Source organism: Corapipo altera, unplaced genomic scaffold (genome assembly GCF_003945725.1).
Source record: "Corapipo altera isolate COAL_440 unplaced genomic scaffold, ASM394572v1 61411, whole genome shotgun sequence".
Classification (NCBI taxonomy): Eukaryota; Metazoa; Chordata; class Aves; order Passeriformes; family Pipridae; genus Corapipo; species Corapipo altera.
In genome coordinates, this window is record NW_020884875.1 from 5,498,259 (window position 1) to 5,525,750 (window position 27,492).

The 27,492-nt window shown below is 39.9% G+C and overlaps 1 protein-coding gene across 1 annotated transcript in view; it reads left to right on the top strand.

The window, feature by feature from the left end:
- Positions 1 to 27,492, top strand: part of MTREX (Mtr4 exosome RNA helicase) — a 45,433-nt gene that overhangs the window by 13,143 nt on the left and 4,798 nt on the right. The window contains exons 14-23 of the mRNA XM_027634406.1: positions 153 to 254; positions 3,445 to 3,570; positions 17,576 to 17,726; positions 19,266 to 19,438; positions 19,710 to 19,778; positions 22,348 to 22,476; positions 23,453 to 23,563; positions 23,886 to 24,074; positions 25,212 to 25,375; positions 26,439 to 26,544. Of these exons, the coding sequence (XP_027490207.1) occupies positions 153 to 254; positions 3,445 to 3,570; positions 17,576 to 17,726; positions 19,266 to 19,438; positions 19,710 to 19,778; positions 22,348 to 22,476; positions 23,453 to 23,563; positions 23,886 to 24,074; positions 25,212 to 25,375; positions 26,439 to 26,544 (1,320 nt within the window). The remainder of the gene's footprint in view (positions 1 to 152; positions 255 to 3,444; positions 3,571 to 17,575; positions 17,727 to 19,265; positions 19,439 to 19,709; positions 19,779 to 22,347; positions 22,477 to 23,452; positions 23,564 to 23,885; positions 24,075 to 25,211; positions 25,376 to 26,438; positions 26,545 to 27,492) is intronic.

The following is a 27,492-nucleotide window of genomic DNA, read 5'->3' on the forward strand; positions in this document are numbered from 1 at the left end:
CAGGTTTTAAGTATTGAATATGCCTGTGTTACCTGTGTTGACTGTTCATATGTATTAAAATCTGGAGAGATTTTGTGTAGCAATCTCTGAATATTTTCATGTTTGTTTTGAAAGCCTTTTTTTGCTTGCTTAACTTCAGTCTGTTTATTTAGGCCTTATTTGCGACAGAGACTTTTGCTATGGGAATTAATATGCCAGCCAGGACTGTGCTATTTACGAGTGCCAGTAAATTTGATGGGAAAGATTTCCGATGGGTAAGTGAAAAGCAGGTTCTGTAGAGTAACTGAATTGTGTTATTTAAATCTTATTAGGATTGAATTTACTCTTGACATGTTCACTTCTGTCCTAGTTAGAACAACTGGGACCAGTTCATCACTGTATGGGTGTAACCCAAAACTGTGTATTCTATAGCCTTCCATGCCATTTCCCAGAAACTGGTATCAATAGACTATTTACACCCTCTGCCCAGAGCAGCCTGACTCCTCAGGCTATAAACTGGGTGTTAAGAGACCTTCGAGATAGGAGGGTGCTTCTGTCCTCACACCCATTGTGGAATTCCCCGCCCTGAGGGAAGTACTGAGCATTCCTGCCTGAACTGGAGGATATATAATCTTGGAGTCCTGGAACTTTTTTAACCACTTTTGGGATCCAGAGGAAGACTGCAGATCACCACTCTAAACCAGACTGCAGACCACCACTCTCGACTGGACTGCAATCACCACTTTTCAACCAGACTGCAACCATCACTCTCGACCAGACTGCAATCACCACTCTTGACCAGACTGCAACAGCACTCTCACCAACAGGTTTTCCCCTCTCCTTTTCCTTTGGACTCAGGGGGCCCAACGAACACCACTCTGTTCATGCCCCAGGGTGCTGGGTTATACATTTGGGTTTTGTGGATTAAAACCAATTGTTTGTCTGTATAATCGTACTTATTGTATTGTTTTATTAAATTGTTATTCTGATTTATAATCTCTCTTTTGAGTTGAGTTCATTTCCCCTGCTGGTTTACCTTTAAACCAGTACATTTTTGGCCGGCCAACGTGGGGCAGAGAGAGAAGTCAGAATCACAATTTCATTTTAAGCATTTGTCTATTTGGATACAGAAACTCCCTGATCACCATGTTGTTTGATGTATTCACGTGGATCTTGTATCTGAGCATGTTCATATTTCCACAGATGGGGAACTATTTACCTGTTTTGATGCTCTCTTGAAGACCAGGGAGAGGGTCCCAAATTATTTTGTTAGTATACTATGTTTATGTCATCATAACATCAGAAGCAATGAGTTTCATTGTGAATGTGTATTCAGTCTTGTTTGCCTGTCCTGGTTTGGGTTACAGCCTCTGGGGCCTCATTAAAAATTGCACCCAGCCCTTTGAGGGAAGAGGAGGGAATGGTTGTTTCCAATCTCTCCCCTCCTTCTTCCCCTTCAGACCTGCTACAACAGTCTTTGAAAATATTGAGTTCCCTTTTGATGTTAAAGCAGCATAATGTTATTGTTAGTGTTGCTTTGTCTGCTCTGTACTGTGTACACCATGTTTAGGGTCAGAACAGGGCCTTCTAGGGAGGCTGTTTGGACACCTGCCCTGGGAGTGGATAATGTTGAGTGGCACGGGAAGTGGGAGGACATCGGCCAGTATTTGGAGAAGTTTTCTCCTCCAATGATCTGGAAATTCACCCCTGAACAACTGCAGGATCCTGTTAGCGTGATAAGACTGGTGAAGGGGAAATGCTCTGGCAGCTCCAGAGATGGCCAGCTCACAGCAACCTGCTGGGCCCTGGCCACTGCCTACCAGACACTACTTGACATGGTACAGCACTGTCAGGGGGAGGAGAGAAGGAGCAAATCCACAGGCACCACGTCCACCCAAACCACAGCTGAGTCAGAGGGAGAAAGAAATAAATCAACCAGCACCGTGTCCACACAAACCATCGAGGAGCCAGAAGAACAACCAAAACCAATAGCAGTCACTCCTGTCCAGAAAAGGAAATCAAAGACTAAATCAGTTCGCATAGCAAATGATGATGAAGAGACAGGACCTTCACATCCACTGGAGGAGACAGAGCCAGAAATAATCACTCGGTCCCTATCCCTGGGTGAGCTACGTGAGCTCCGGAGAGAGTTCACACGACAGGCAAACGAGTCCATTCTGACCTGGCTGCTCCGAATCTGGGATGCCACAGCTAACGATACAGTTCTAGATGGGAGTGAAGCCAGACAGCTGGGATCCCTGTCTCGAGTCATTGATCGGGGGATTGGAAGGAGGCAGGAAACTCTCAGCCTCTGGCGGCGACTGTTGTCCAGTGTGAGGGAGAGATACCTTTGTAAGGAGGACCTCCACGTACAGCAAGGACACAATGGAACAGGGTATCCGGTGCTTAAGGGAATTAGCTGTAATGGAGGTAATCTTTTCAGAGGATGAAAGATTCCCTAAAAGTCCAGATGGTGTACAGTGCACATCCCAGATGTGGTTAAAGTTTGCACAACTCGGGCCAGAAATGTATTCCCGCTACTTAGCAACGCTGCAATGGAGGGAGGGAGAGGACAAGGTGGGCGCACTGGTTAGTAAACTCAGGATTTTGAAGACACTGTCACCGCCCCATTACGAGCCCACGTCTCATCTGTGGAAACCAAACTGGCTGAACGTGTCCGAAGCCTGGAAGAGAAGATTGAAGAGGGACACCAGAAGCTAAGAGAGGAAATTAAGGAAGGGATCTTCCATATCTCACCAGGACAAACAAGGGTCTCTGCTATTAGGAGCCAGTGTCCACCAGCTAAGGAGAGAGGGTACACTCCACGTGGCAATCTATGGTTTTACCTCCCTGAGCACGGAGAAGATATGAGGAAGTGGGATGGGAAACCCACCTCTTCCTTAGCAGCCCGGGTACATTTATCCTTGAAGGAACTCTTCAAGGGTAAATGCTGCTCCAGTCTCTCGTGGGCAAGACTCCAGACAGTACAGGCATGATGATATGTCTGATCCTCTTGAAGGGACCTCCAGGTCATACTTACCCAGGGTACTGGGTTATACATTTGGGTTTTGTGGGTTAAAACCAATTGTTTATCTGTATAATCGTACTTATTGTATTATTTTATTAAATTGTTATTCTGATTTATAATCTCTCTTTTGAGTTGGGTTCATTTCCCTTGCCGGTTTACCTTTAAACCAGCACAACTTCAGTGTAGTAGAAAATATTTTTTCTTTCAGAAATCTCTGTTCTCTAATCCATTTATAATTGGGATACAGATTCCTGAAGACAAGGTTCCTCAGATTATCCATGAGATTATTTAATAGATACATCAAAAGCTCATGGAACAAACTAACAAGGTTAGCAGCAGACATTGGTTCAGACTAAGACTGTGTAATTGTAATTAGCACTTTGTGTTCTTCCTATTTTTCTGGCGTTTGTTAATTTCTTTTTCTCATTTTATCCTAGATATCCTCAGGTGAATACATTCAAATGTCAGGTCGTGCCGGACGCCGAGGTATGGATGACAGAGGAATAGTAATTCTTATGGTGGATGAAAAAATGAGTCCAACAATTGGCAAACAGCTTTTGAAGGTAGGAGAGAGATCATTTTGTTTCTATTCTCCCAGTAAGGTTATGCTCATTTGAGTAATGTCACATGCAAAATTATACACCTAAAACAAGAAGTATATAGATCATGCATGTAGAAGATGACAACTCCTAGAAGAAGCTTTCTGTAAATTCTCATTAGAGGAGAAATTTCTATTGTGAAACGAAATTAGAAGACTAATATTCTTCGTATAAAAGTAATATCATCCTTCTTTGTATAAGAGGGCTATCAGGCAGGAGAAGTAGAACTACATCCTCTTTTCTAATGATAGTGCTACTACTGAAGTATTCTTTTTCTTGCTGACTGCAGTCGGTTCAAGGGTTTTGCTGAACTAGGAAAGATTTGCTGAGATTTCACAAGAATTATTAAATTCTTGGTTTTCTGATGAAATAAAACTTTGTTGGTGGACTCTCAGTATGATAGACAAAGTCATGCAAAAATGAGGTAGATACAATAAATAAGCAAAATGGCTGTCACTGAGCATCTAGAAGAAATTTCATGTCAAAAACAGGCTAAGAAAATCTATACAAACTAACGTTTTTTCTATATTTACAATTTGTAGTTATCATTAAGAATTACTCAATTAGGTTTTAATTACCGTGACAGTGTTTATCTGTCTTAAGATCATGATCCTGTCTTGTGGAAGTATTTTGCTTTGCTCCAGGATAAGCTAAAGATTTATACGAAAAACTCCAGAAGAAATAAATTAGCCATATTGAGAATGATAGAAAATTTACATAGAACATTTTTGTCATAGCTCTTCAACCCTAATGTGTGTCTGATCCAAATCATTTCCTGAAGACCAGAGCAAAACATCTAGGAATCATGTTGTCAGCTGCCTCACGCTCCAATTGGCGAAGTGAGAGCCTTGAGTGTGTTGGTACCAGCAATGCTGCTCCAGCTGTGCTCTCTGGCTGTGGCACTGTCCATTGCGACATTGTATACAGTACTTCTAGCTTAAATTCAGCTCTCCATTCTTAGATGGAGTTCTTACAAGGGATATTTGTAAATATTTTTCAAGTTCAGTAATGTGTGTTAGTCTTCTACAGTGTAACTAGGTTTTTTTGTTTATCCTTAGCATTTATTTGACCACTTAATATTTAGTAAACTAGTGACTTGCAGAAATCTGTAAACCTAAATGCTTACAGTACTGTTGGGGCAGCTTTCTGAAGATGGTAAATTATAATTTGACATTTGCATAATACTAAGAAATATTTTGGTGGAAATTTTATTTTTGTTTCCTTACCTAAAATCTTTAAACTATATTGTGTTAGTTTGGGTAGGAAGTTTAGGCAGGAAATAGAACTTCTCCTTGATGCTAGATAGGCTTTGAAACCAGAGCAGCATCTCTCTAGCTGGAATTTGGCCATGTTACAAGGATTTATCCCTCCAGCGAGAGTAGAGTTAGTTACTCAGCAGTGCTAATCTGTTATGTCTCTAAAAAACAAAAATCTTAAGCTAATTGTGTTATGAAAATGAATGGTTTTATGCTGAAAGAAAATGTGCTATACCAGTAGGTTTTTGAGCTTTGAATTTGAGTCTGTCAGTACTTGGCATCTACTTACTCCATCACAGGAGAAGGTAGATGGACTGAAAAAAATGGAAAGAAAACATACTATCATAGAATCCTTTAAGACCTATCTAATCTGAATTTCCCCTGTCTCATTTTAAGGCCATTTTCTCTTGTCCTCTCACTGTAGGCCTGGCAGAACAGACCAGCCCCCCCACACTACCACCTCCTTTCAGGTAGTCTTAGAGAGTGATGAGGTCCCCTTGAGCCTCCTCTTCTCTGTACTGAACAAACCCAGCTCCCTCAGCTGTTCCTCATAAGATATGTTCTTTAGACCCTTCACGAGCCTTGTTTCCCTTCTCTGGACAGGCTCCAGCACCTCAAAGCCCTTTTTAAAGTGAGTGGCCCAGAACTGAACGCAGCACTCAAGGTGTGGCCCCATCAGTGCTGAGTACCAGGGATATGATACTGCCCTAGTCCTGCTGGCTATATTCAGGAATACATTCATCTAGCGAGATAAGGTACACATTATTACGCTTTCTTGCAATTTGTAGGTGGAATATGAAGTGCCCTTGATGCCAAGCAGTAGAAGATAGTTGACTAGGTAGATCTGGCTGCACCGTGCTTATTTGGCCTGTATGCTGCTATTAGAAATCTGGCTGGTCTGTTTGTATTTTATTTTTACTCTTAAGTTGTTTTATTGTGCCAGGCAAATGAGCAGGATAGCAATTCAAACAGTTCAATAGTTGTCTTTTTTAACTTTCTACCTGTTTGCACAGCTACTCCATATAACCATTGTGCAGTTGTTGGCAAGTTGCTTAATTTTTAAAAGGCAAATCATCATTCACTTATAATTGAAATGTGTCATTAAGATATTTTGTGTTTTAGTCATCTACTATGTATTCTATACAGCTGTTCCTTTCAGACTCTCAAGTATTAGGAAAATTCTATTTAGTATGAAAAGCAGTGTTTACATAAATGTCAATTTATTATGATCAGCAATAAATGTAAGATTGGAAATGCTGAGGAGATGATGACAAGCTTCAGATTCTAGAAGAGGAAGTGTCTGGAATGGGAGCTATCTGATAAGATTGCTGAAAGTTAGTATTCTTGCATAAGCATAGCTTATTACTTCACTTTTATGATAAAGACTTCATTGAATCTTTAGTACTGCTGTTTCTCCACCCCTTTTAAAACTGTACTGTGTGGAGATTTTCCACTTACTTTTCCCTAAATGCTTTAAAGATGTCCCTAGAGAGGCACAAACTAGTATTTCAGTTCATTTCCCATAACTTGTGAGTGATTAGTAAGTAACAGCTTTCCATTTAATCTTGTTCTTTATGACTATGCATAAGACAACAGGTGAAGGCTTCTACAGAGACTGTCCTGTCTGCCATCAGCATTCAGTCCCTCTGCAAACATCAGCTTTACGTGTCATCTTAATTACACTGTTGTGCTTTGGTGGGATTTAGAACTTGCTCCAATAGAAAAAAAATGAAAAGTTTCAGGATTTGAGAAATCTACCAAATCCTATTCTGGGGAGAGAAAGAGACTTCAGCTGGAGGTTGGCACTAATATACTTGTTGGAAAAACTACTGAAAAACGTAAAATAATAGATTGTCACTGATGGTTCAAGGCCTGTAAAATGTACTTCTAAAGTTGTGACATAGATGAGAATCATAATGAAACATATTTTGGATACTTTATAAAAAGTATTTTGATAAAAACAATTTTAATGTTTAATATTTGATTTTATTGTTAACTGCCAGACTTTTCTTGATCTTGTGAAGCTTACACTGCAGAAATTTTCCAGGCTTTAGTTCAGGAAGGTACTTGACTTTTAACCTTAACTTAAAATCTGCTTGAAGTCAACAAGATTTTAGCATGAAATCACAGAGATAAGGGAAATGGATATTCAAATGCTTTTGTAAACAGGGTCACAGGTTTTGTAGATAATTATGCAAGCCAGCAGATAGAAAAGAACAGCAAATTGCTACTCTTGCTGATGTTTGCAACCAAAATGTGGGAAGATGGGGTGCATCAGGCAGCGTGTAAAATGGTTCGTCACTCTTGAACTTCACCTCAGGATTTTCAAAAGCCTGTAGGACCAAGCTAACTGGTTTTATTTATTAATTGTTGTTGCTGCTTGTTAATACTGCAGGTTACTTCAAGTTTTATTAGTTCAGCCTGTGGAAAGTAGTTTTTCTTCAACTAACAGATTTTTGGTAAATTTTCTTTTACTTTGGTAAACTCATCACTACAAATGTGAATGCATTTTGGTTGACTAAGCTAGATTTTTTTTTTCTTTAGCTTCTTATTCTTAAAAAGGATAAGTTTGAGATTAACAGAAGACAAAGATACTTTTTAAAATTTATTTTTATATTAACCTTTTATAGAAGTTAAAACATGAAATTGCCACATCACTGACCTGATACCTGTAGTGGCAAATCTGTTGAGGATCTCAGCTAGCTTCTGCATGCAGAGATCCCATTTACTTTTTCCAAAAACAAGAAGAACGGAACCTGGAGTTATCAACCTGAAGTAAAACTAAGGATGGTTACAGTCTATTAGAGAGGGTAAATGACTGAAAAGTTCCCTCCTTCAGAACTAACTTCAGATTATGGTAATTGCACATGAGAGAAACAATTTTTCTAAGTCTCTTGTTACAACTGGAGCATTTGTGGAACTGCAGCCTGAGGTATTTTCACCTGCAAAGCCTGCTGAAGCAGCCTTTTGCCACCCACAGTGGCTTCTGTTTGTGTTGGTGAAACTGTTGGGGGCAAAGCAGTGAACCTGATTGGTAACAAAGGTGCACTTAAAATAGCTGATTACCACTGTCTGTTAGAAGAGTTGTTTATTGGTTTTTCAGTCATGCTCAGGGTAATCATACTATCATTATAACTAAGCAGGATTTTTTTATATTTCTGAGGGAGTGCAGATTTTTCATGTAGTTACTGTATCACTGGTATATGGAAAATAGTGTATTATTTCACAAGAGTTATTTCTGTGTCTTACAGATGTATCAAGCAGTCACTTGCGTTTTTTATATAATGAGGTTTTTAATAGAAATTCATAATTATGACTGTTAGATTTAAGTGTACTTATCTTCTGTTATGAGGGAAAAATGTGTTCTGTTCTTTGCCCTTTTTGTAAAGTGGTTTATTGTTCACTTTCTGGAAACTCACTGATTCAGTTTATTTCTGGAAATACTGATAAGGAAATGAAACTCTCACTGGACCAGAATGGTGTAAAATATGTCCTGTGTTTTATCTGATTTTGTTAATATAAAAGATACTTTACTTGCTTTGCAAGTTTCTTCTTTCCTCTTTGTTAGCTCATAAGGTCCCTATGAGTTAATTTCAGATAGTATTTGCCATCTGCTATTCCTGTGACAGGCTGGAGAGCAAGAAGGTTATGTTGAAAATTTGTTCCTGTCTCTTCATGGGAACAATATTGAAAATGTAAATATTATTCTCCCAGAGTAAGAGAGAACAGAGGGAGTAACCCTTACCAAATGCATGTCTTGCTCAACACTACATGCCATAATGCAGCAATGACAGCCTTCTGGTTAGACAAAGCTTCCAAGTCTTAACAGCAATCAAAAAAAAAAAAGAAAAAATACTGTGAATATTAATCCCAGACACTAATCTTCTTTCTCCCAATCTTCATATCTTTCTAGTTTATGTGGACAAGAAACGGTAGTAAATGCTGAATGCCCTGTTGGATAGGCTCTGTTAAGAAGAGTGTCCACTCTGAAATTGTTGGCAGTTAAACAGGGAGCACTGTATAGCAGCTGTAGTTTTCAGATTTTTAATTCTTGACTTTTAATTTTTTAAGTTCTTTACTATATTATTTCTGTAGTGAATTGTTTATGGTCATGTTCTTGATTTCTAACATTATCAGCTTAATCCAGTCATTCTTTTGCAACCCAAATCTTGGAAAGCTTGAAAGGGTGCTCCTGATAAGTTGGCTTACAATTTCTCAAGAAGTGAAGTGGTTGCCAGCACACAAAGTAGTTAATTGATTTCTGAGAACTTTTAGTTGATATATGCATGTGGTTCTCATGTGTCCAGGCAGTTCTTATCCAGAGGGATAGAAAAGCTTGCAAAATCATTCTGGTTTTTAAAAAATATTCAGAAAAAAATCTGTTGCAACTGTCTTGTTGAAGATTTGGGGTGGGAGGGACTGGCCTCTTTGAAGAGATGAGAAGGAGGATTACTTTGCAGAAAGGAGGCTCTGGAGAACTGGGATAGTAATTCTCCAACAGCAACAAAGTCATAGGTACAGTGGGTTTTTAAAAGTGAATTCTTGATGCCTGTTCAAGGCAGTCTTTCTCAGCAACTTTTTTTGCACCTCTGATTAGTTAGGCTTTTGCCTGATCTTCTGGTGTTCCTTCCTTTCTCTGATATGAAGCTTTTTCTGTGGAGTCAAGGGAGAGGCTTCCTCAGAGACTGAGAGATACTGAGGCAGATGATGGTGTACCCTGGCTTGTTGAAGGCAAGGTTGATGTATTGTGATGGGAGGATCTAGGGCACCCTGCGGAATTCACTGGCTGTGCTGACAGTGTAACACACTAAAGCTACTATAGTTTCATTTAATTTGAAGAAGTAACAGTTCCAGTTTTCAGAAAAAATAAGCTTCTCAGAACTCTTGATTTCAAATGTATTGCTTAGAGAATACTGAGAAAACAGGAATTTCTGAAACTTGGACAAAGATGTGTTTATGAGATGAAGGAACGGGAAAAATTCACCATTCGTGCCAAAACAGAATTTGTATTTTAACTGCTTTGTCTTAACAGAATGATCTTATTTTCAAATTGTAAAATGCTGATCATGTGTTTAAAATAAAAATTGCCACATCCGCAACTGGCTCAAATATCGCCTTTCAAGTAAGTCTGCTTTATATAATCCCTGAAATAACTGGGGTTTTCAGGTTTTAAATCACTCCTTCTTTGCAGTTGAACTCTGATAATTTTAAAAAAGCCTTTAAAGTAAATCTGCAGGAATTGTTTGGTCTTTCTTGGCATGTTCTGTGCATTTATTATATCATAGATGTATGAAGTTCATTGTTTTCTCACTTTATGATTGCATTTAAGCGAGGGTGCGACACGATTCTATTCTTTCAGATAGTTTTTAACCTTGCAAGCACGCAGCAAAGTTTTGCTTTCATCGGGTCTAAAGAAAAAGTTGTGTTATATTTGGTTAACATCAGCAAAAGAAGTTCTGTCATCTTTATTTGATGTATCAGATCAGAAGCATCTCTAGAAACTTGAGCTTTCCTCTGAACGCTCCAGCTCAGCTGTTGATGTTTTAAGTAGTGACACATTTCTGTTAGTAGAAACCCATTTGTGTAATTTCAGAACTGACTTATTTTACACACACATTTCGTGATCTAATTTAAGAGGTATTTCTGCTCTGAGATACATCACTTGAGGTGAAAACCTATGTTTGTATTTATAATTCACTCACAGATTTAAGCTATAATGACTGAATGAGTATGCGGCTGGGGAAAGCAAAACACAGAATCACAGAATCAATCTAACTGGAAAAGACCTCTGAGATCATCAAGTCCAGTCCTTGATCCAACACCACCGTGGTTACTAGACCATGGCACTAAGTACCACATCCAGTTTCATCTTAAAAACCTCCAGGAACGGAGAATCCACCACTTCCCTGGGCAGCCCATTCCAGTGTCTGATTCCTCTCTCTGTAAAAAATTTCTTCCTAATACCCAACCTAAACCTCCCTTGGCACAGCTTAAGACCATGCCCTCTTGTCCTACTAATAGCTGCCTGTGAGAAGAGACTGACACATACCTGGCTACAACCTCCTTTCAGGGAGTTGTAGAGAGTGATGAGGTCTCCCCTGAGCCTCCTCTTCTCCAGGATAAACAACCCCAGCTCCATCAGCCTCTCCTCACAGGACCTGTGCTCCAGTCCCTTCACCAGCCTTGTTGCTCTTCTCTGGACCTGCTCCAGCACCTCAATATCCTTCCTGAACTGAGGGGCCCAGAACTGGACACAGTACTCCAGGTGTGGCCTCACCAGTGCTGAGTACAGGGCAAGAATCACTTCCCTGGTCCTGCTGGCCACACTGTTCCTGATAGAGGCCAGGATGCCATTGGCCTTCTTGGCCACTTGGGCACACTGCTGGCTCATGTTCAGCTTCCTGTCAATCCAAACTCCCAGCTCCCTCTCTGCCTGGCTGCTCTCCAGCCACTCTGTTCCCCAGCCTGTAGCGCTGCATGGGGTTGTTGTGGCCAAAGAGCAGGACCCGGCACTTGGCACTTGGCCTCATCCCATTGGAAACAGACCATCTCTCCAGCCTACCCAGGTCCCTCTGAAGAGCCCTCCCGCCTTCCAGCAGATCAACACTCCCCCCCAACCTGGTGTTGTCTGCAAATTTGCTAATGGTACACTCAGTCCCCTCATCCAGATCTTCAGTAAAGATATTAAAGAGAACTGGGCCCAACACTGATCCCTGGGGAACACCACTGGTGACCGGCTGCCAACTGGATGCAGCCCCGTTCATCACCACTCTCTGGGCCCGGCCCTCCAGCCAGTTCCTAACCCAGCACAGAGTGCCCCTGTCCAAGCCGTGGGCTGCCAGCTTTTTCAGGAGCATGCTGTGGGAGACGGTGTCAAAGGCTTTGCTGAAGTCCAGACAGACCACATCCACAGCCTTCTCCTCATCCACCAGGCGGGTCACCTGCTCATAAAAGGAGATCAGGTTGGTCAGACAGGACCTGCCCTTCCTAAACCTGTGCTGGCTGGGTCTGATCCCTTGTCCATCCTGTACATGCTGTGTGATTGCACTGAGGATGATCTGCTCCATAACCTTGGCAGGCACTGAGGTCAGGCTGACAGGCCTGTAGTTTCCCGGGTCCTCTGTGCAGCCCTTTTTGTGGATGGGCATGACATTAGCCAACATTCAGTCATCTGGGACCTCCCCAGTGAGCCAGGACTGTTGGTAAATGATGGAGAGTGGCTTGGTGAGCTCTTCCGCCACCTCCCTCATCACCCTTGGGTGGATCCCATCTGGTCCCATAGACTTGTGAGGATCCAAGTGGCTCAGCAGGTTTCCTCCTGGTTTACAGGGGGGCTAATTCAGCTTATCATCTCTGTCTACCAGCTCCAGAGGCCAGTTGTCCTGAGGACAACCTCTCTTACTGTTGAAAACTGAGGCAAAGGTGTTAAGTACCTCAGCCTTTTCCTCATCTTTGGTGACTATGTTCCCCCCCATGTCCAACAAAGTATGGAGCTTTTCCTCGCCCCTCCTTTTGCTATTGATGTACTTGTAGAATCACTTCTTGTTATCCCTAACAGAAGTGGCTAGATTGAGTTCAAATTGTGCCTTTGTCTCTCTGATTTTCTTTCTACATTGACCTAACTATATTCCTAAACTCTTCCTGAGTAGCCAGCCCTTTTTTCCATAATCAGTAGGCTCTCTTTTCCCCCCTAATTTCCTTCAAAATCTCCCTGTTCAGCCAGGCTGGACATCTTCCCTGGTGGCTCACCTTTTGGCACACTGGGACAACCTGTTCCTGTGTGTTCAGGACTTGCTTCTTGAAGCATGTCCATCCCTCCTGGACCCCTTTGTTTTCAAGGGCTGTTTCCCAAGGTACCCTCTGAACCAGTCTTCTGAATAGGCCAAAATCTGCCCTCCAGAAGTCCAGGGTAGCAGTTTTATTGATGGCCCTCTTTGCATCCCTGAGTATTGAAAACTCCATTATTTCATGGTCACTATGCCCCAGACAGCCTCCGATCACCACATCTCCCACCAACCCCTCTCTGTGAACAGCAGGTCTAGCGGGGCCCCACCCCGGTAGGCTGATTTACCAGCTGGAGCAGGAAATTATACACTCTAGGATTCTCCTAGACTACCTCTTCTCTGCTGTTGAGTTTCCAGCAGACATCCAGCAGGTTAAAGTCACCCACAAGAACAAGGGCTGGCAATTTTGAGACATCCGCCAGCTCCTTGTAGAATAATTCATCACCCTCATCATCCTGGTTGTGTGGTCTATAACAGACTCCCACCAGGATGTCAGCCTTGTGGGCCTTCCCCCTGAGTCTGATCCACAGGCACTCAACTTTATCATTACTGACTTAAAGTTCTACAGTCAAGAGACTCTCTAACATATAGAGCCACCTCTCCACCTCTCCTACCTTGCCTGTCCCTTCTGAAGAGCTTGTAGCCATCCATGGCAGCACTCCAGTCATGTGAGTCATCCCACCACATTTCTGTGATGGTGACTACATCATAGCTTTCCTGCTGCACAATGGCTTCCAGCTCCTCTTGTTTGTTACCCATGTTGTGTGCATTGGTGTACATGCACTTCAGCTGGGCTGCTGATTTCACTTCTAACTCTGGCTTTCCACACTTAGGCTCATCTCTGGCGAGCCTAGTTTCAACTCCTTCCCCCTTCAAACCTAGTTTAAAGCCCTCCTGATCAGCCCCAACAACTTATGGGCTAGAGTCCTTTTGTCCTTACTAGATAGATGAAGCGCATCTGACTCTAGCAGGCTAGGTACCATAGAATTTGCCCCATGGTCAAAAAAACCAAAATTCTGCCAGTGGCACCAATCCTTTAGCCACCTGTTGATAAGATAGGTTTTCCTACTCCTCTCCTCATTCATCAGGAACTGAGGTGAACACCGCCTGTGTTCCTGTCCCATTAACTAATCGACCGAGCTCCTTGAAGTCCTTTTTAATTAGCCTGGTGCCTCTTTCACTGTCATCACTGCCAGCCTGGACCACCAGCAGTGGATAATAATCAGAGGGCTGGATTAGCTCAGGGAGTCTCCTACTAATATCCCTCACCCAGGCTCTGGGAAGGCAGCAGACTTCCCTGAGGGATGGGTCCAGTTGGCATACAGGGGCTTCAGTTCCCCTCAGATGGGAGTCACCAACTACAACTACCCTTCTTTTTTTCTTTATACCTGTGGTTGTAATCCGTCAGGTAGATGGGGTGCAACTGGGAAACCCTCCAGAGAGATCCTCTTCTTGACTGCCCTCTGCCTGACTCTCTGGATCCAGGGCCTCATACCTGTTCTTTAAGGGCACTGTGGGAGCTGATGGGGGTCAGGAGGGGATTCCTTTACCTCTCCGATCAGGGACCTGTTTCCATTCTCCCCTTTCTACTTGGTTTGCTCCATCTGCCTGATGGACCCTTCTTTTGGGGTCAAAAGGGTATGACTCCACCAGACTATTTCCGTTTCCCTAATACTGGCCTCTCCAGTCTTCCTTGAGCTCTGCACAGCAAATCATTCACCTGCTCACATCGTTGCAGGCATCTCTCACACTGTCCTCTGGTACTGACACCAGGCTCAGACACTGCAGCCGGTGACCTGAACAGCTGCGTCCTTCCAGGGGGGTTCTGTCTGGATTAGCACACTCCCCCTGAGAGCAGCAGAAACGGCTTTTACTTGTTTGGAAACCACTGCTGCGACAAGTTGAGTTGCAGGAAAAAGCAAGAAAAAAAACCAAACAAACCACCAAAAATCACAGCCACACACCTACCTTGCAGCCCAGCAGAGAGAGCTGGGAGAGGATGGCTGTGCCCTTTCTGCTCCCCCTGCCTCCGCGAACTGCCCGCTCCCTGGAGCAGTTTAAATCTCCTGGCAACGAGCTGGGCTCCATGCCCTGGTCAGCTGATTAGGCCTCGCAGGGCAGCTGGACTCTCTCTGTGCTGGACCGCCCCCCCTTGAAGAGCGGCTCATCTGAGACCCTCCCGGCACGGGGGGGCTTCGTGTGCGACCCTGCCAGGACTCCCTCCTCACCCTGGTGATCAGCTCATCTGAGACCCCCCCACAAGCACCAGGATCATTCCAGGGGGTGCTTTGCACCGGTGGGGGGGGAGCTTTCTACGACCCCTGTGACACAGTCAGGACTCTCTTGCACGAGGGGCTCAACATGAGATGACACCATCCCCCCCAGGGGCCCTCCCGGTGCAGCCCCCTCCCAAGGGGAGACTCATCTGAGACCCCTCTGAGCACGAGGGGCTTTGCACGACCCCCCTGTGACACAACATAAGGCTGTATGATTTATCTTTAACTTGTCTTACATTGTGTTGTTACTTTCTTAGTATAAAGATATGCTGAAGGCTTTTCTGTAACAGCTGGGGTTTTTTTCTGAGGTGAAATAATCATGCAGTGAATATGAATCTGGCATTTGTAAAGTAATGTCATAAGGCTCTATTTCACTTAAAGCAAATGGGATTACAGTATTCTTAAATCTTGTACATGTGAAGGAGTACTTAGATTCAAACTGTCTCTCATTAAATCTGATGTCAGTGCATCAGTGGATGTAGGACATGAATTCCTGACAGTACATTTAAAATTGAAAAAAAGTATGTATATTGTGGTATTATCATCTAAAATCCAATAGACTTGGCGTAATCAGGGAGAACACTTGATCTGAATTTCAGCATTTGCATTTATAAACTCATCATCAGCTGGCTTTTTTAATAACCTACGCTTTTTTTATTTTTTTTATTATGGGAATATCTCTGTTAGATACCTTATTGTATAGGGAAAGGCAAATAAATTAGTTGCAAGAAGATATAATTCGTTTTAAGTAAAGCAGTTTTTGAGCTTAAAAAACGGTGCAGAGGAGCATGCTTCCTAGTATCCACCCTCTCTAAACTCCTTAAATGTCTGATAGAATATGTGGAACTCTAAGCAGTCATAAAGTTCCATGAAAAATATGTCTTGAAACATCCTCGTTTTCTTGTTATATTTTAAAGTTATGTAAAATGTTCAATCCTAAGTGAATTTACTCATTGACCTTGTTGAAATGACAATGTGTATTTAGTAATCTCTTGTATTTTGTGTGTATGTCACCCTTAAATGAACAGGAAATACAAAACCATTGCAAACTGTTGCACATCTTTTATTTTACTTTCAGATTAGATTTCACTTGTCATTTTATTCGTCATCATGCAGCTCTGTGGATTATGTCTCCAGGGATCTAGTAGTATTTTTAGCAGACCTTGCTATTTTTCTATCTTATTATTGATTATGTTAGTTTGGTGGAGGTAGTGAGGTGTGTTGTCAAAAGCTTTTCAGGAATTGAGGAGGTATGATAATCCATGTAATTGTTAACACCTTCAAAGAGCTGTGAAATATTTTTGGGATCAAACTTGGTTTTTATAAAAGCCTATTTATGTTGCTGTTCTGCTGTATTCTATCCAGCTACCCGTTGCTTCTGTTTTCCATTCCTCTTGTTGCACAGAAATTGTAATTTTCTGCTTCATAATTCCTGGATTTCCCTTGGATCCTTTCTGAAGAATTGTCAGGCCCATTTGATACTGGTGCTATTTGGATGAAAGGTTACGCACTGCAGTTGGGCAGTTTCATACTTCAGAAGTGTTGGGTCTCTGGCAGCTGATTTCAGTGGCTTATTTGGTATATCAGGATAGCCTTCTGTGCTGACACTCAAGTGAGGCTGACACTTAAGTGAGACACAGTTTCTCAGGCTTGCCCTTTCCTTGGAGAGACTGTAGTTCTGGGATCTCCTAGATCTTCCTTGGGCACTGTTTAACTGTGTTGTGTGTTCTTTGACAGCTGGTTGTTTTAATGCATATCAGTTAGATGTTTGTTCTTTTATGATAACAAGGTTGTCCGCTTGGGTAAGACCATAGTAAAGCCGTGGTGAATCAGGCCAAAGGTGCATTTACTTAATCCAGTACCCCTTTTTGACAGAAGACAGTAGTGGAAGTTCTTAGAAAATAAGGGTGGGTAAAGAAGGTAGTGATGTGATACTTCCCAACAATGCTTCCTCAGCATCCTTTCTTCTTAGGTTAATCAAAATACCTGTACCTACCACATTGTAAAAAAAAAATTGAACTTCACAGAATCCCAGAATGGCTGAGGTTAAAAGGGACCTCTAGAGGTCATCTTGTTCAGGCTCTCAGCTCAAGCAGGGCATCTAGTTCATGGTGTCCAGGGTCCAGATGTGTTTTATGTATGTCTGTAATAGGAGAGTCCACAACCCTACTCAAGCTACCTGAAAATTATGTTGATTTTATAATGAGACATAAATTAAAGAAGTTGGTGTCTTCCCAAGACATCAGTGTGATCAGTAAGTCTTGAAAGACTTGCAAATAAGATGTTTTCAGTGTTAAAATACTGGATTGTTTAAAATAGTTAAGTAACTATTACTTTGAAGTTAAAATAATGGAATACAAATTGTAAACCATAGGAAACATCTAAGTTTTTCGCCTGGAATTTACATTTCAGTAAAATCTAATTTATAATATTATAGATATGGTAAGTATCTATACAGTATAAATAGTTTACATGTTCAACATAATAAAATTGCGTAGGATTTGTTGAGACATAATCTAAATTCAAGACAAGTTGTACAATTCATCAGAGCATCTCCTCATATAAAACACCGCATCATAATATATTTGATATGTTCTTCTATGCTGCAATGAATGTACTTTTTTAAATGGACAGTGTCCTTGTATCTTTTTAGGGTTCACCTGATCCTTTAAACAGTGCTTTCCACCTGACATACAACATGGTATTGAACTTACTTCGAGTAGAGGAAATTAACCCTGAATACATGCTAGAAAAATCCTTCTATCAGTTCCAACATTACAGAACTATTCCAGAAATAGTAGAAAGTAAGTATTGCTGCATATTGTTCTCACGTGAGGTCTAAAAGATTGTGCACTGTGAGGTTGGGTGGTTACACTTCAGTAGGCTTATAGAAGTTTATACCTGTGCAGTTTTTGTCTTCCTTGCCAGGAGTTGCTGCTGCATCATTTGTTGCTGTGTTACAGTTTCAGTAAGAGTGATTTCCTCTTGTTCTTAGGACCTATATTGATATGCACTGTCAGTTTATGAAGAGAGCTTTCCTCTCTGAGTCAGACAAGAATGGTTGTCGCATTGCTAAACTGCTGGGCTGGAAGAAGGAAAACCAACTTAAAAATTTCTGTGGCTTATTTGAGATGCAGGGAAGAAAAATCTTCTACCTTTTAATATCTCATTACAGTCTGTAAAAAGAACTTAAGCACACTGCTTTTGGACTAGCGTAAGAAAGAAATGTTTGATTATAATACGAAGCTAAACTCAGAGAGGACTGAGACATCATTTGCACTGCACTGAGTAACATTTTGTGATCTTTAAATAGTGGGTTTTCATGAGCCAAAGTCAGTTTTCAGAGATCTCAGCCAGTGTTTGAGAGCAAAGCCTCTTTCAGTACTTAAGCCAAAAGAATCTTAGGAACATGACAGGTAACTATGATTAATAAGCAGTCCATTAATTTATTTCTTAATTGAATATTAAGAGAGAAAGTGTGTAGTTGCATGTAGCTTTGACAGACATGCAGAGGGAGAGTTTCAATTACCTTTGCAGAGTTTCTGTTAGTTTGCAGGTGCACTAGGAGTTAAATATAGTATTTATTTCTTTGGAACCTTCCTGTTCTGGTTGACATGCCGAGATCTTTAGTCTGTCATTCCAACATTGCTGTTTAAATAGAAAAATAGAGCTGAAGAACATTTTTTCATAGTTTTTGGACAGTTTCAGTTTAGGCACCATACATTAGAATTTTGTAACCACTTCAGCTGCAGTTAAAAGCACAAAGGAGAGAACTGGCTCTTTAGATCACAGAGGAAAGTATGCCATGACTATGGATGAATGGCTTATTTCTTTAAAAAGGTGGCATCTAAAAATAGGGAGCACTTCCCTGAGTTTTCTCTCAAGTCCAAGGGAAGTGGGATTTCTGGGCCACTTAGAAGCATTCAAATAACACACTAGAGAGTGAGTTGGTAGAGAGAAAAAAGAGACTTTTATAAAATCTGTCCTTAGTTTATGTTTACTAGTGGTATTACCAGTGTGAGAGGATGAATCATATTGCTTAGTTTTAGTGGGACTTCTGTGCAAACCTACATCAGTTATTCCTGGACAATTGGGTGTCTAGCCTTCTCCAGTTTCTCAAGGTTATTTACTTAAGAAAAATAATGCTAGTATTTAATTTTCTATAAATAAATTTAGTGGACAAATTTATAGATTTCTAGCTTTCTAGAGAATGAATTATTGTAAATAGAAAATGGGTACCAAAAATGATCACAAAATATTAGTCATGTAGATCTGAAAGTGAAACATTGATTTCTAAATCTGCAAAGTTATAAATTTCCATCATATTTTACTTTTCATTATAGGGGTCAATAATTTGGAAGCACAGTACAACAAAATTGCAATTCCCAATGAAGAAAATGTGGTGATATACTACAGAATCCGACAGCAGCTTGCAAAACTGGGTAAAGATATTGAAGAGTATATTCATAAACCAAAGTACTGCTTGCCCTTTCTACAGCCAGGAAGACTGGTAAAGGTAATTTGATTTTTTTTTTATTTCAAATCTTTACCTATCTGTGAAATCTGCAGGAATTCATTTTTGTCTGCCAGTTTAACATCTTGAAAAATTACATGCATCACACTAAGCACCAGTTTTGACTTGTTGTGTTTCTTTGCTAAACATTCAGTAATGCATTGAAAGAAATACTCTTTTCATAATGACTGCTGTTGTAAATATCAGAAATACAAAAAGTTATGCTTTCTAGGATGTGATTATATGTGATTATAACATCTTATAATACTTCCAGGTGAAGAATGAAGGTGATGACTATGGATGGGGAGTGGTTGTTAATTTCTCTAAGAAATCAAATGTGAAGGTAAAATACACATTCTCTCCACTAGCAAAATATATACCTTACTGCTTTTTCTGACAATAAGATAAAACTATTTTGTTTATATGTAGTTTTCAAAGGCAAAAAAATTTCCTTTCACCCCAAAATTTACAAAAAGCTTCGGCCTTCCTGAAGCGAAAGTGCAAAGAAAAAATGCTATAGAAAATGGGAAAAACCCCATGTCCTGCGTTCATTTTTTAAGTTTTGATGTATTTGTGCATGCAGCATTGAGGGCACGGACCCCATCGCTTGTGGTTCCAAGCAACTGAATCAAGGTTATTGAGAACAACACCACCTTATGTATGCAGTTTGAATAATAACATAGGATCTTCAACCAATCACATCCAAATACTCCATGGAGAGTGTGCAGTAGTGCATCAGGAACTACAATTCCCAGAATGCCCTGTGGCATTTTCCCTGTGATACAAACCGCCACACTGGAGGAAATGCTTGCTTGTGCATAGCGCTGCAGACGTTTCAAACCAGGTTGTTTCTGAGACATCTCCTACGCTACACTAAGCTGCTCATGAGAAAGATTCTATGAGCGGGGCTTAAGAACATAGGGAGACTGACAATTGGCTCTATGTAGAAGGTTGTCTTAAACTGGGGAACTGTCTTGAGTCCTAAGCTAGTGCATGAGACGTGAGATTGCTTGTCCTCTGAGACACTGCTGTAGAGTTGAAAGCTGAGAAGTTAAAATACAAAGAGAGCAAAACAATAGAAATGGATGTGGGGAAATTTGGAAGACAATACAGAGGGCAGTGATGCAATAGAAGCTTCGGTTTTCTATCTTCCTTTTGAAAGCCATATTTTTTTCTTTTTTCAAGTTGAAAAACTGGACTGTTACTGCTGTTGTTTAAACCTTTGCTTCTAGATTGCTTATTTCATAGAGCCACATTAGTAGTAAACCAGATTTCCCCCAAACCCCAGCTTCCTGTGTAAAATTGACAACTTCTGCGTCACTGGAGGCATTTCTTCAATCTGTGTTGTATTTTATCCACATATATATTTGCCTTCCCTATCTGGCCTGTCTCACTGTTGTGCAGACCTTTAGGTTTGAAGATTAGCTTTGAAAGTATGGTCTGCGTTGCAAGAGATGGTTCCGGCTCCAGCAGCACTTTTTTCATCAAGTCATTCTAGCAGCTGGGTTGAATTTTTCCTTCTGCATGTGTGGAAAGAATGACAGCAAGTGCTGGAAATTAAGAAACAGACCTAAAGTTATGTAACTTTTAAAATTGGTACGAAAGTACTAGTTTCTGTGAGCAGAGGCAAAAGAAATTACTTGAAGAAGCTGTTATTTACCCATTTTAATGGTCGAGTCAGTGCATTTTTGTCCTGAGATACAGATACCTGTCCCTGTTACTGTTTAATGTTGTAGTATACTTAGTTAGTACTGGAAAGATATCACTGTTATGCCATGTCTTTAAACCTTCATCCACTTGTAAGCTGTATGGTTCTTTGGATTTGCTTTTAGGAATTATGTTGAATTCAGTCTATAGTACTACTTTTTCTTCAGTTGTAAATTTTTCTGCACTGTATCATAGTTCTGAATTAAGTAATATTTTAGTGAGGAATGTATGAATTAATATTGACCTTTAGGGTTATATTATGTCTGTATTTCACTGTGAGAGCATGAGTCATGTCAGTTATGTTTATTGTTAGTTTATATGTAGATGCTTTTCCATCATAATTTCACACTTCAGTATTCCACAAAATTGTCAGTGCAAATAGCACTTTATCTGGAATTACAGTAGACGGAATAATTTGTATCAAGCAGAGGTACTTGCTATATATTGTACATTATAGTAGGCGGCAAAGTAACTGTTTGCTTTGGAATTCATAAAAAACCCCAATATTTTTGAGTGAGAAATTTATTTCCACTATATTGTGCTAGTAGTATGCTAGTGATATTGTGCTGTTAACAGTCCACATTGTCATCTCATCCCTGATTCTAGACATCAAATTTTTGTCTGTAAACAGTTATTGATACTAAAATTTGAGATGCTGGAATTCTGTCTCCCCTTTCAGATTATTATAATCCTTGTTTATTTATAATGTTTACTATATAAACATATTTTTAGTGCTATACCATGGTCATTGAATTTTCAGTGAGTCTGATGTTACTAATCTGGGATTCTGAATTCGTTACCTGTGCTGTAATTGTTTCTTTTTTATTTGTTAATGCAAAGTTCACTGCTAGCATGATGCAAATATGCAAAAATGTTTCAAAACATGTTGGCTTACTTTGAAAGAGCTACATCTAGAAGAAAAGGCAGGAACACCTAAAACTGCAAGCAGACTTTAGGCTACGCTGGTGGGGGAGGATGGAGAGGGGTAATTTTTCAAGTGTGCTTTTCAGTGGGAGGAATCTTTCAATCAGTACTAATTCAATAGTTTTTAGAATATACTGCAACACTGAGCTGATACTCTGTAAAGAAACATAGCTCGTTTTCATACTGTTACTGTTGAATAAATCATTTATTTTCCTTCCATTCTCTCTGATATTTGAAAATAGCTGTTATAGTCCTGTTTTTTTTTCCTGTACCCTCAACAGCCAAATTCTGGTGAATTGGACCCGTTGTATGTAGTTGAAGTGCTCCTACACTGTAGCAAAGACAGTTTGAAAAATTCTGCTACTGAGGCTGCAAAGCCAGCCAGACCTGATGAGAAAGGAGAGATGCAGGTTGGTTATACATGTTTATTCTCAATAGTTCCTTATAAACTTTCTCAAGTATTCTATTTCCAAAACATTTGCAGACTGTGGTAAAAGAGGAGCTGATGCATTAAGGAAGAGAACGGAGTGTACCCCTAACTCTGCCTTCTTAATAAATTATTAAATTTTTAGCAGTGCTGTTTGACAGATACTTTTTTTAATCAGTATCTTGTCCTTGGGAACAGAATTCCTTTTTTATTTCTTAGAATCATAGAATCATTAAGGTTGGAAAAGAGCTCCAAGATCGTGAAGTTTTAACTTTTGACCAAGCACTCCCTTGTCAACTAGACGATGAGCACTAAGTGCCACATCCAGTCATTTCTTGAACACTTCCAGGGACAGTGACTCCACCAGCTCCCTGGGCAGCTTTCCAAGACTGTCTCATTATAAAATTAAATTGAAATATTTATTGAAGGTATTTGCATTGTTTAGAATTTTCAGTTTGAAACCCTGTATTAAGACAGTTACAATTCTCAGATCAGAGGCAGTTGTTTAATTTGTCCAACTTATTTTTCTCAGAAAGTCCATTTAAACCTTGAGATACAGTATTGATTCGTTGTGATGTTATCACTGTTTTGATACTTAGAAATATATATTTTCTAGTTTGATGTTCTCTGTTAGCATTCTTGGTTAAGTATATGACAATAATTTGTCTGGTTTGACTTATAAAGGTGTTCCAGCAGATAAGACACAAGGTAATAGAAAAGCTGTTGTTTTCATGTGTAGCTTCTCTCCAGATTTAACTGTATTTAGAATTTTTCAGTTTGGACAAACTTACTTTTATTCTTTATGAATGCTTTATCTCATTCCTGCTTCCTGATATTCCTTTACCCACTGCTGTGTCCTATACTCAGTTTTCCTTTTCCTTTGAAACAGTTTTGCTATGGACCAATAATAAGAAGTATGTTTTTTACTAATTTGTCAGTTACTACACTGTCTTTGATAGGTTGTTCCTGTTTTGGTGCATCTTATCTCAGCTATCAGCAGTGTCCGACTTTACATTCCGAAAGACCTGAGGCCTGTTGATAACAGGCAAAGCGTGTTAAAGTCTATACAGGTAAACTCCAGTAGGCTGTGTAAGCATTCTGCTCTGATAAGTGATGTACTTTTGGACCCAAGACAACTTGTTGTAAAGAATTTTGTATAAAGCTTCTGTCAAATCTTCAGCCTTATTTTTTGAAGGGATTAGAAGCCACAACGTACATCAATTGTTTCTCCTTGTTGAGACATTTTAAAATGACTTTGAAAACTGCTGAAACATCACATAACAAACATGACAGACTTCTATGTCCCTATAATTATGCCACCTAATTTGTAAAATGTGGTTTATTTTACTCTTGCTAATCTTACGAGAAAAAAATCTTCTTTCCTCCTTTTAGGAAGTACAGAAGCGATTTCCCGATGGAGTACCATTACTAGACCCCATTGATGACATGGGCATCAAAGACCAAGGGTTGAAAAAAGTAATCCAAAAAGTAGAGGCGTTTGAGCATAGGATGTATTCACATCCTCTTCACAATGATCCCAACTTGGAAACCGTATATAAACTTTGTGAAAAGAAAGCACAGGTAAAGAGACAAACCAAAACAGAGTATGTTTATTTAGCCGCAGAGTGAGAGAGAGAGGATAATGGTTCTCTTCTTGCTTGCTTTGCTTTTTATTTGCAAACCCCAAATAACCTTTTTTTTTTTTTTAAATTAATAAGCCCAAATAAACCCTTTTGAATACAGAAAAATTACTGAATCTCAGTAACAAACTGGCTGAGTTGCTGTTGTGTCCTTGATTGATACAGATGGGAAGTACATGTGGAAAGAAAACTCTGAAGAAGTCATTGGGCATTAGAAGGTTACAGGGGATCACCAGAGTGTCTTTCGCTGAATAGGCATAGCACAATACATTGTAGGAAAAGTCTTTATAGATAATTTTTGATACATAGGTAATTTTAACTTAAAATTTTTAGTATACTTGCGGAAAGGTAGGTCGAATTGATGGGGCTTGTTAGCTGGGGGAGTGTACCACAGAAATCATTGTGCTGCCCCTTCCTGATCTGACTCCCATCCTGGAAGCAATGTACTTACTTATTTTGTATAGAGTTGCACCCTGCTAGACTGAAAGTGGTTGTGCACAAAACCAACTCTCCTGTTTCTGTGCTGCTCCAGCAAATAGGTCGCTTCACAGGAGTGAGGTAGTTCTGGTATGGGCAGCACAAAGTTACATGTACTGAAAGTTACCTGATGAACTGAGCAGCCTTCTGCAAAGGGTGTCTGCTGTGAGGATGTGGACAGTGACTGTGATGAACTGCCAGACACTGGAGAAACTCAAAGTGCAGAAAATAATGCCTTTGGGTTACATTTCATTGAATAGTTAGTTAGCTGAGACTTAGTACAGATCTCAGAAGATGAGTGCTCATTTCTCAATGAAAGATTGCTTCCATGTCCTTTTTGGTTTGGGCTTGCTTGGGTTGTTTCCCATGCTGGGTAAATAGCTTGACTTCCTAAGCTTGCCAGAGTTTCCTATGGATAAATGGACCTGATTTTTTTAGATTATTAGTATTATTTAATTTCTTCTAAACCTTCTTCTTAGTAGAGTTAGGCAAGTCAATGTCAACTAATATGTTCATACACAATTGTTCTGACACCTTGTCTTTAAAACAGTTGCATCTGTTAAACCAACCACATATAATTCCTATCCTTCTGCCCCCCTAGATTGCTATGGATATTAAAGTAGCAAAGCGAGAACTGAAGAAAGCCAGAACTGTCCTACAGATGGATGAACTCAAATGCCGCAAGCGTGTTTTGAGAAGACTGGGCTTTGCCACCTCTTCAGATGTTATTGAGATGAAAGGACGGGTCGCTTGTGAAATCAGCAGGTAAGTGGTGTCTGTGCAAAGTATTTATTGTCGGGAATACACACTTCACTGTCCTTGCTGAAGTTAGTACCTTATGTTTATATTTTGAAGTTCTGAGACCATCATAAGAAAGATTCTTCAGCGACTGTGATTTGTGTAACAAAGGGAATATACTGGCTTAGGCAATAGCCTGTGTTTTCTTTTAATGTTGTACATTACATGAGAGGATGGTCTTGATGCCTGTGGTTGAAGCTCAACCAGGACTGTTGGTACAGAGTCACTCACAAACAAGAGCATAACAATGATTGTCAGCAATTATCAAGTTGCTGACAGGTTTGGAATATAGCTTAATTGTTTCCACAGGGCTGCTGGAACAGTTCTGTGAAGTGGTGCATTTTACTCTAATACATTTAGCAGGTACCTATATATTGAAAGATAGGGAAGCTCATGAATTGGAATTTAATATTTTACTGTATAATTCAGATTTTGATAGAATTATGTATTTTTAAAAGTCACAGTGACTGCTTTACTCCTTATCTTACAGGTGAGTTTGAAAGATGCTACCTATATTTGTTCAATATCTAATAACTTTTTCCCCTGCAAAATTTGATAGCAAGTGAGGAAGCTGAATCAGAATTTTATCAAATTCCTGCCTGTATGAAACTGTTTGATGAGTTACACAACTCTTTGTAAAAGTCTGCTTTGTTTCCCCCCCATCCTATGCATTTGTCTGCTAATCTCTAAAAACAAAGGTTTCGTTTTACCAACAATTCGATGTTTTATCCAAATAAGTATGTGTTTGGATTTTATACCCACATCATGCACTTTCTTTTATGATTCATAATTAAGTCTTTATTTTCAAGTAAATTGAAGCACGTTTGTTCCTTTTTTCAGTATAATGGAAATATCCAGTTGAATCTTTTATGAGCAACAGTGGTACGAGTTTTAGTCTTTTTAAATTGCTTAACTCTGTGGTTCTTTTCGATCTTTTGATACCCTGTCTGAAAAAACCTGTTAAAACTAACTTACATGAACTGTCAGGAGAGATAAGTCTTTCCCCTAAACTTCCTTGTCTTTATTTTAGTGCTGATGAACTACTCCTGACAGAAATGATGTTCAATGGTCTCTTCAATGACTTATCTGCAGAACAGGCAACTGCACTACTCAGCTGCTTCGTATTTCAAGAGAATGTGAGTTACTTCTTCAGTTCAAGAATTCTAGACATTCCTGTGTTCCAACAGTATTGTTCATAATTCAGTTCCAGAAATCGGTCATAACAGTTTCAGCCGTTGCAAATTTTTTGTCCCTTCCTTAGGTGTTTGATGTGAACCCCCATTGAACTTCACAAAAGCATTGCAGCTTCAGTGCTAAAGTATCTTTTCCTCATGAGTGACATGCCAAAGGTTGTGTAAAATGGCAGTCCTTCTCATGAATGAAGCAGCATGTATAGATTCTCAGCATACATGCTGATATTTATGTATGTATACAAACATGCCTCCCTATAATTTAAAATGTAGAAATGCTTATTTCAAAAAGAAACACTCAGGGGTGAGGCAGTCTTTAATTCTGAGATATGTCCACTTTATGTTATTTGGACAGTACCCTTGACCTATTGATGGAAATGGCAGTACCACATGGAATTGATACTGAAAAAAGCTGTTAAAAACAGACCATATGTTCTTAAAAGCAAAAACATGGGCATTTGATACCAGACGTCATTGTTTTCTCATCTACAAGCTGTATAGGTTAGCATCATCAGGGAAATATAGTAGACTTCCATGTGAAACATTTTTTCCAATAACTAGCAAGATGTATCACTCAATTTGATCCTAAATATAGAAAAAACAGCAGCAGATGCTAATGAATTACATTTGTTAGTAGAAGGGACACCAAGGTAAGCTGTTGTTAATTAGAATACTGTGTTTCACTCAACAGTAGTACTTGAGTTTAAACAGCAAGGGCATAAAAATGTTGCTGTGTTTTCAACAGCCATATTTTCATACCTTGCCACTTACGTTTTTAAGTTATTAAAAGCATTTGCAAAACTTTTATATTGTTAAAAGAAAAGCTTTAATAGTCAAAAGCAGTAAATGGCAGTTCATTTGGCAGTCCAAAACGACGGTACAGCTAAATAAATG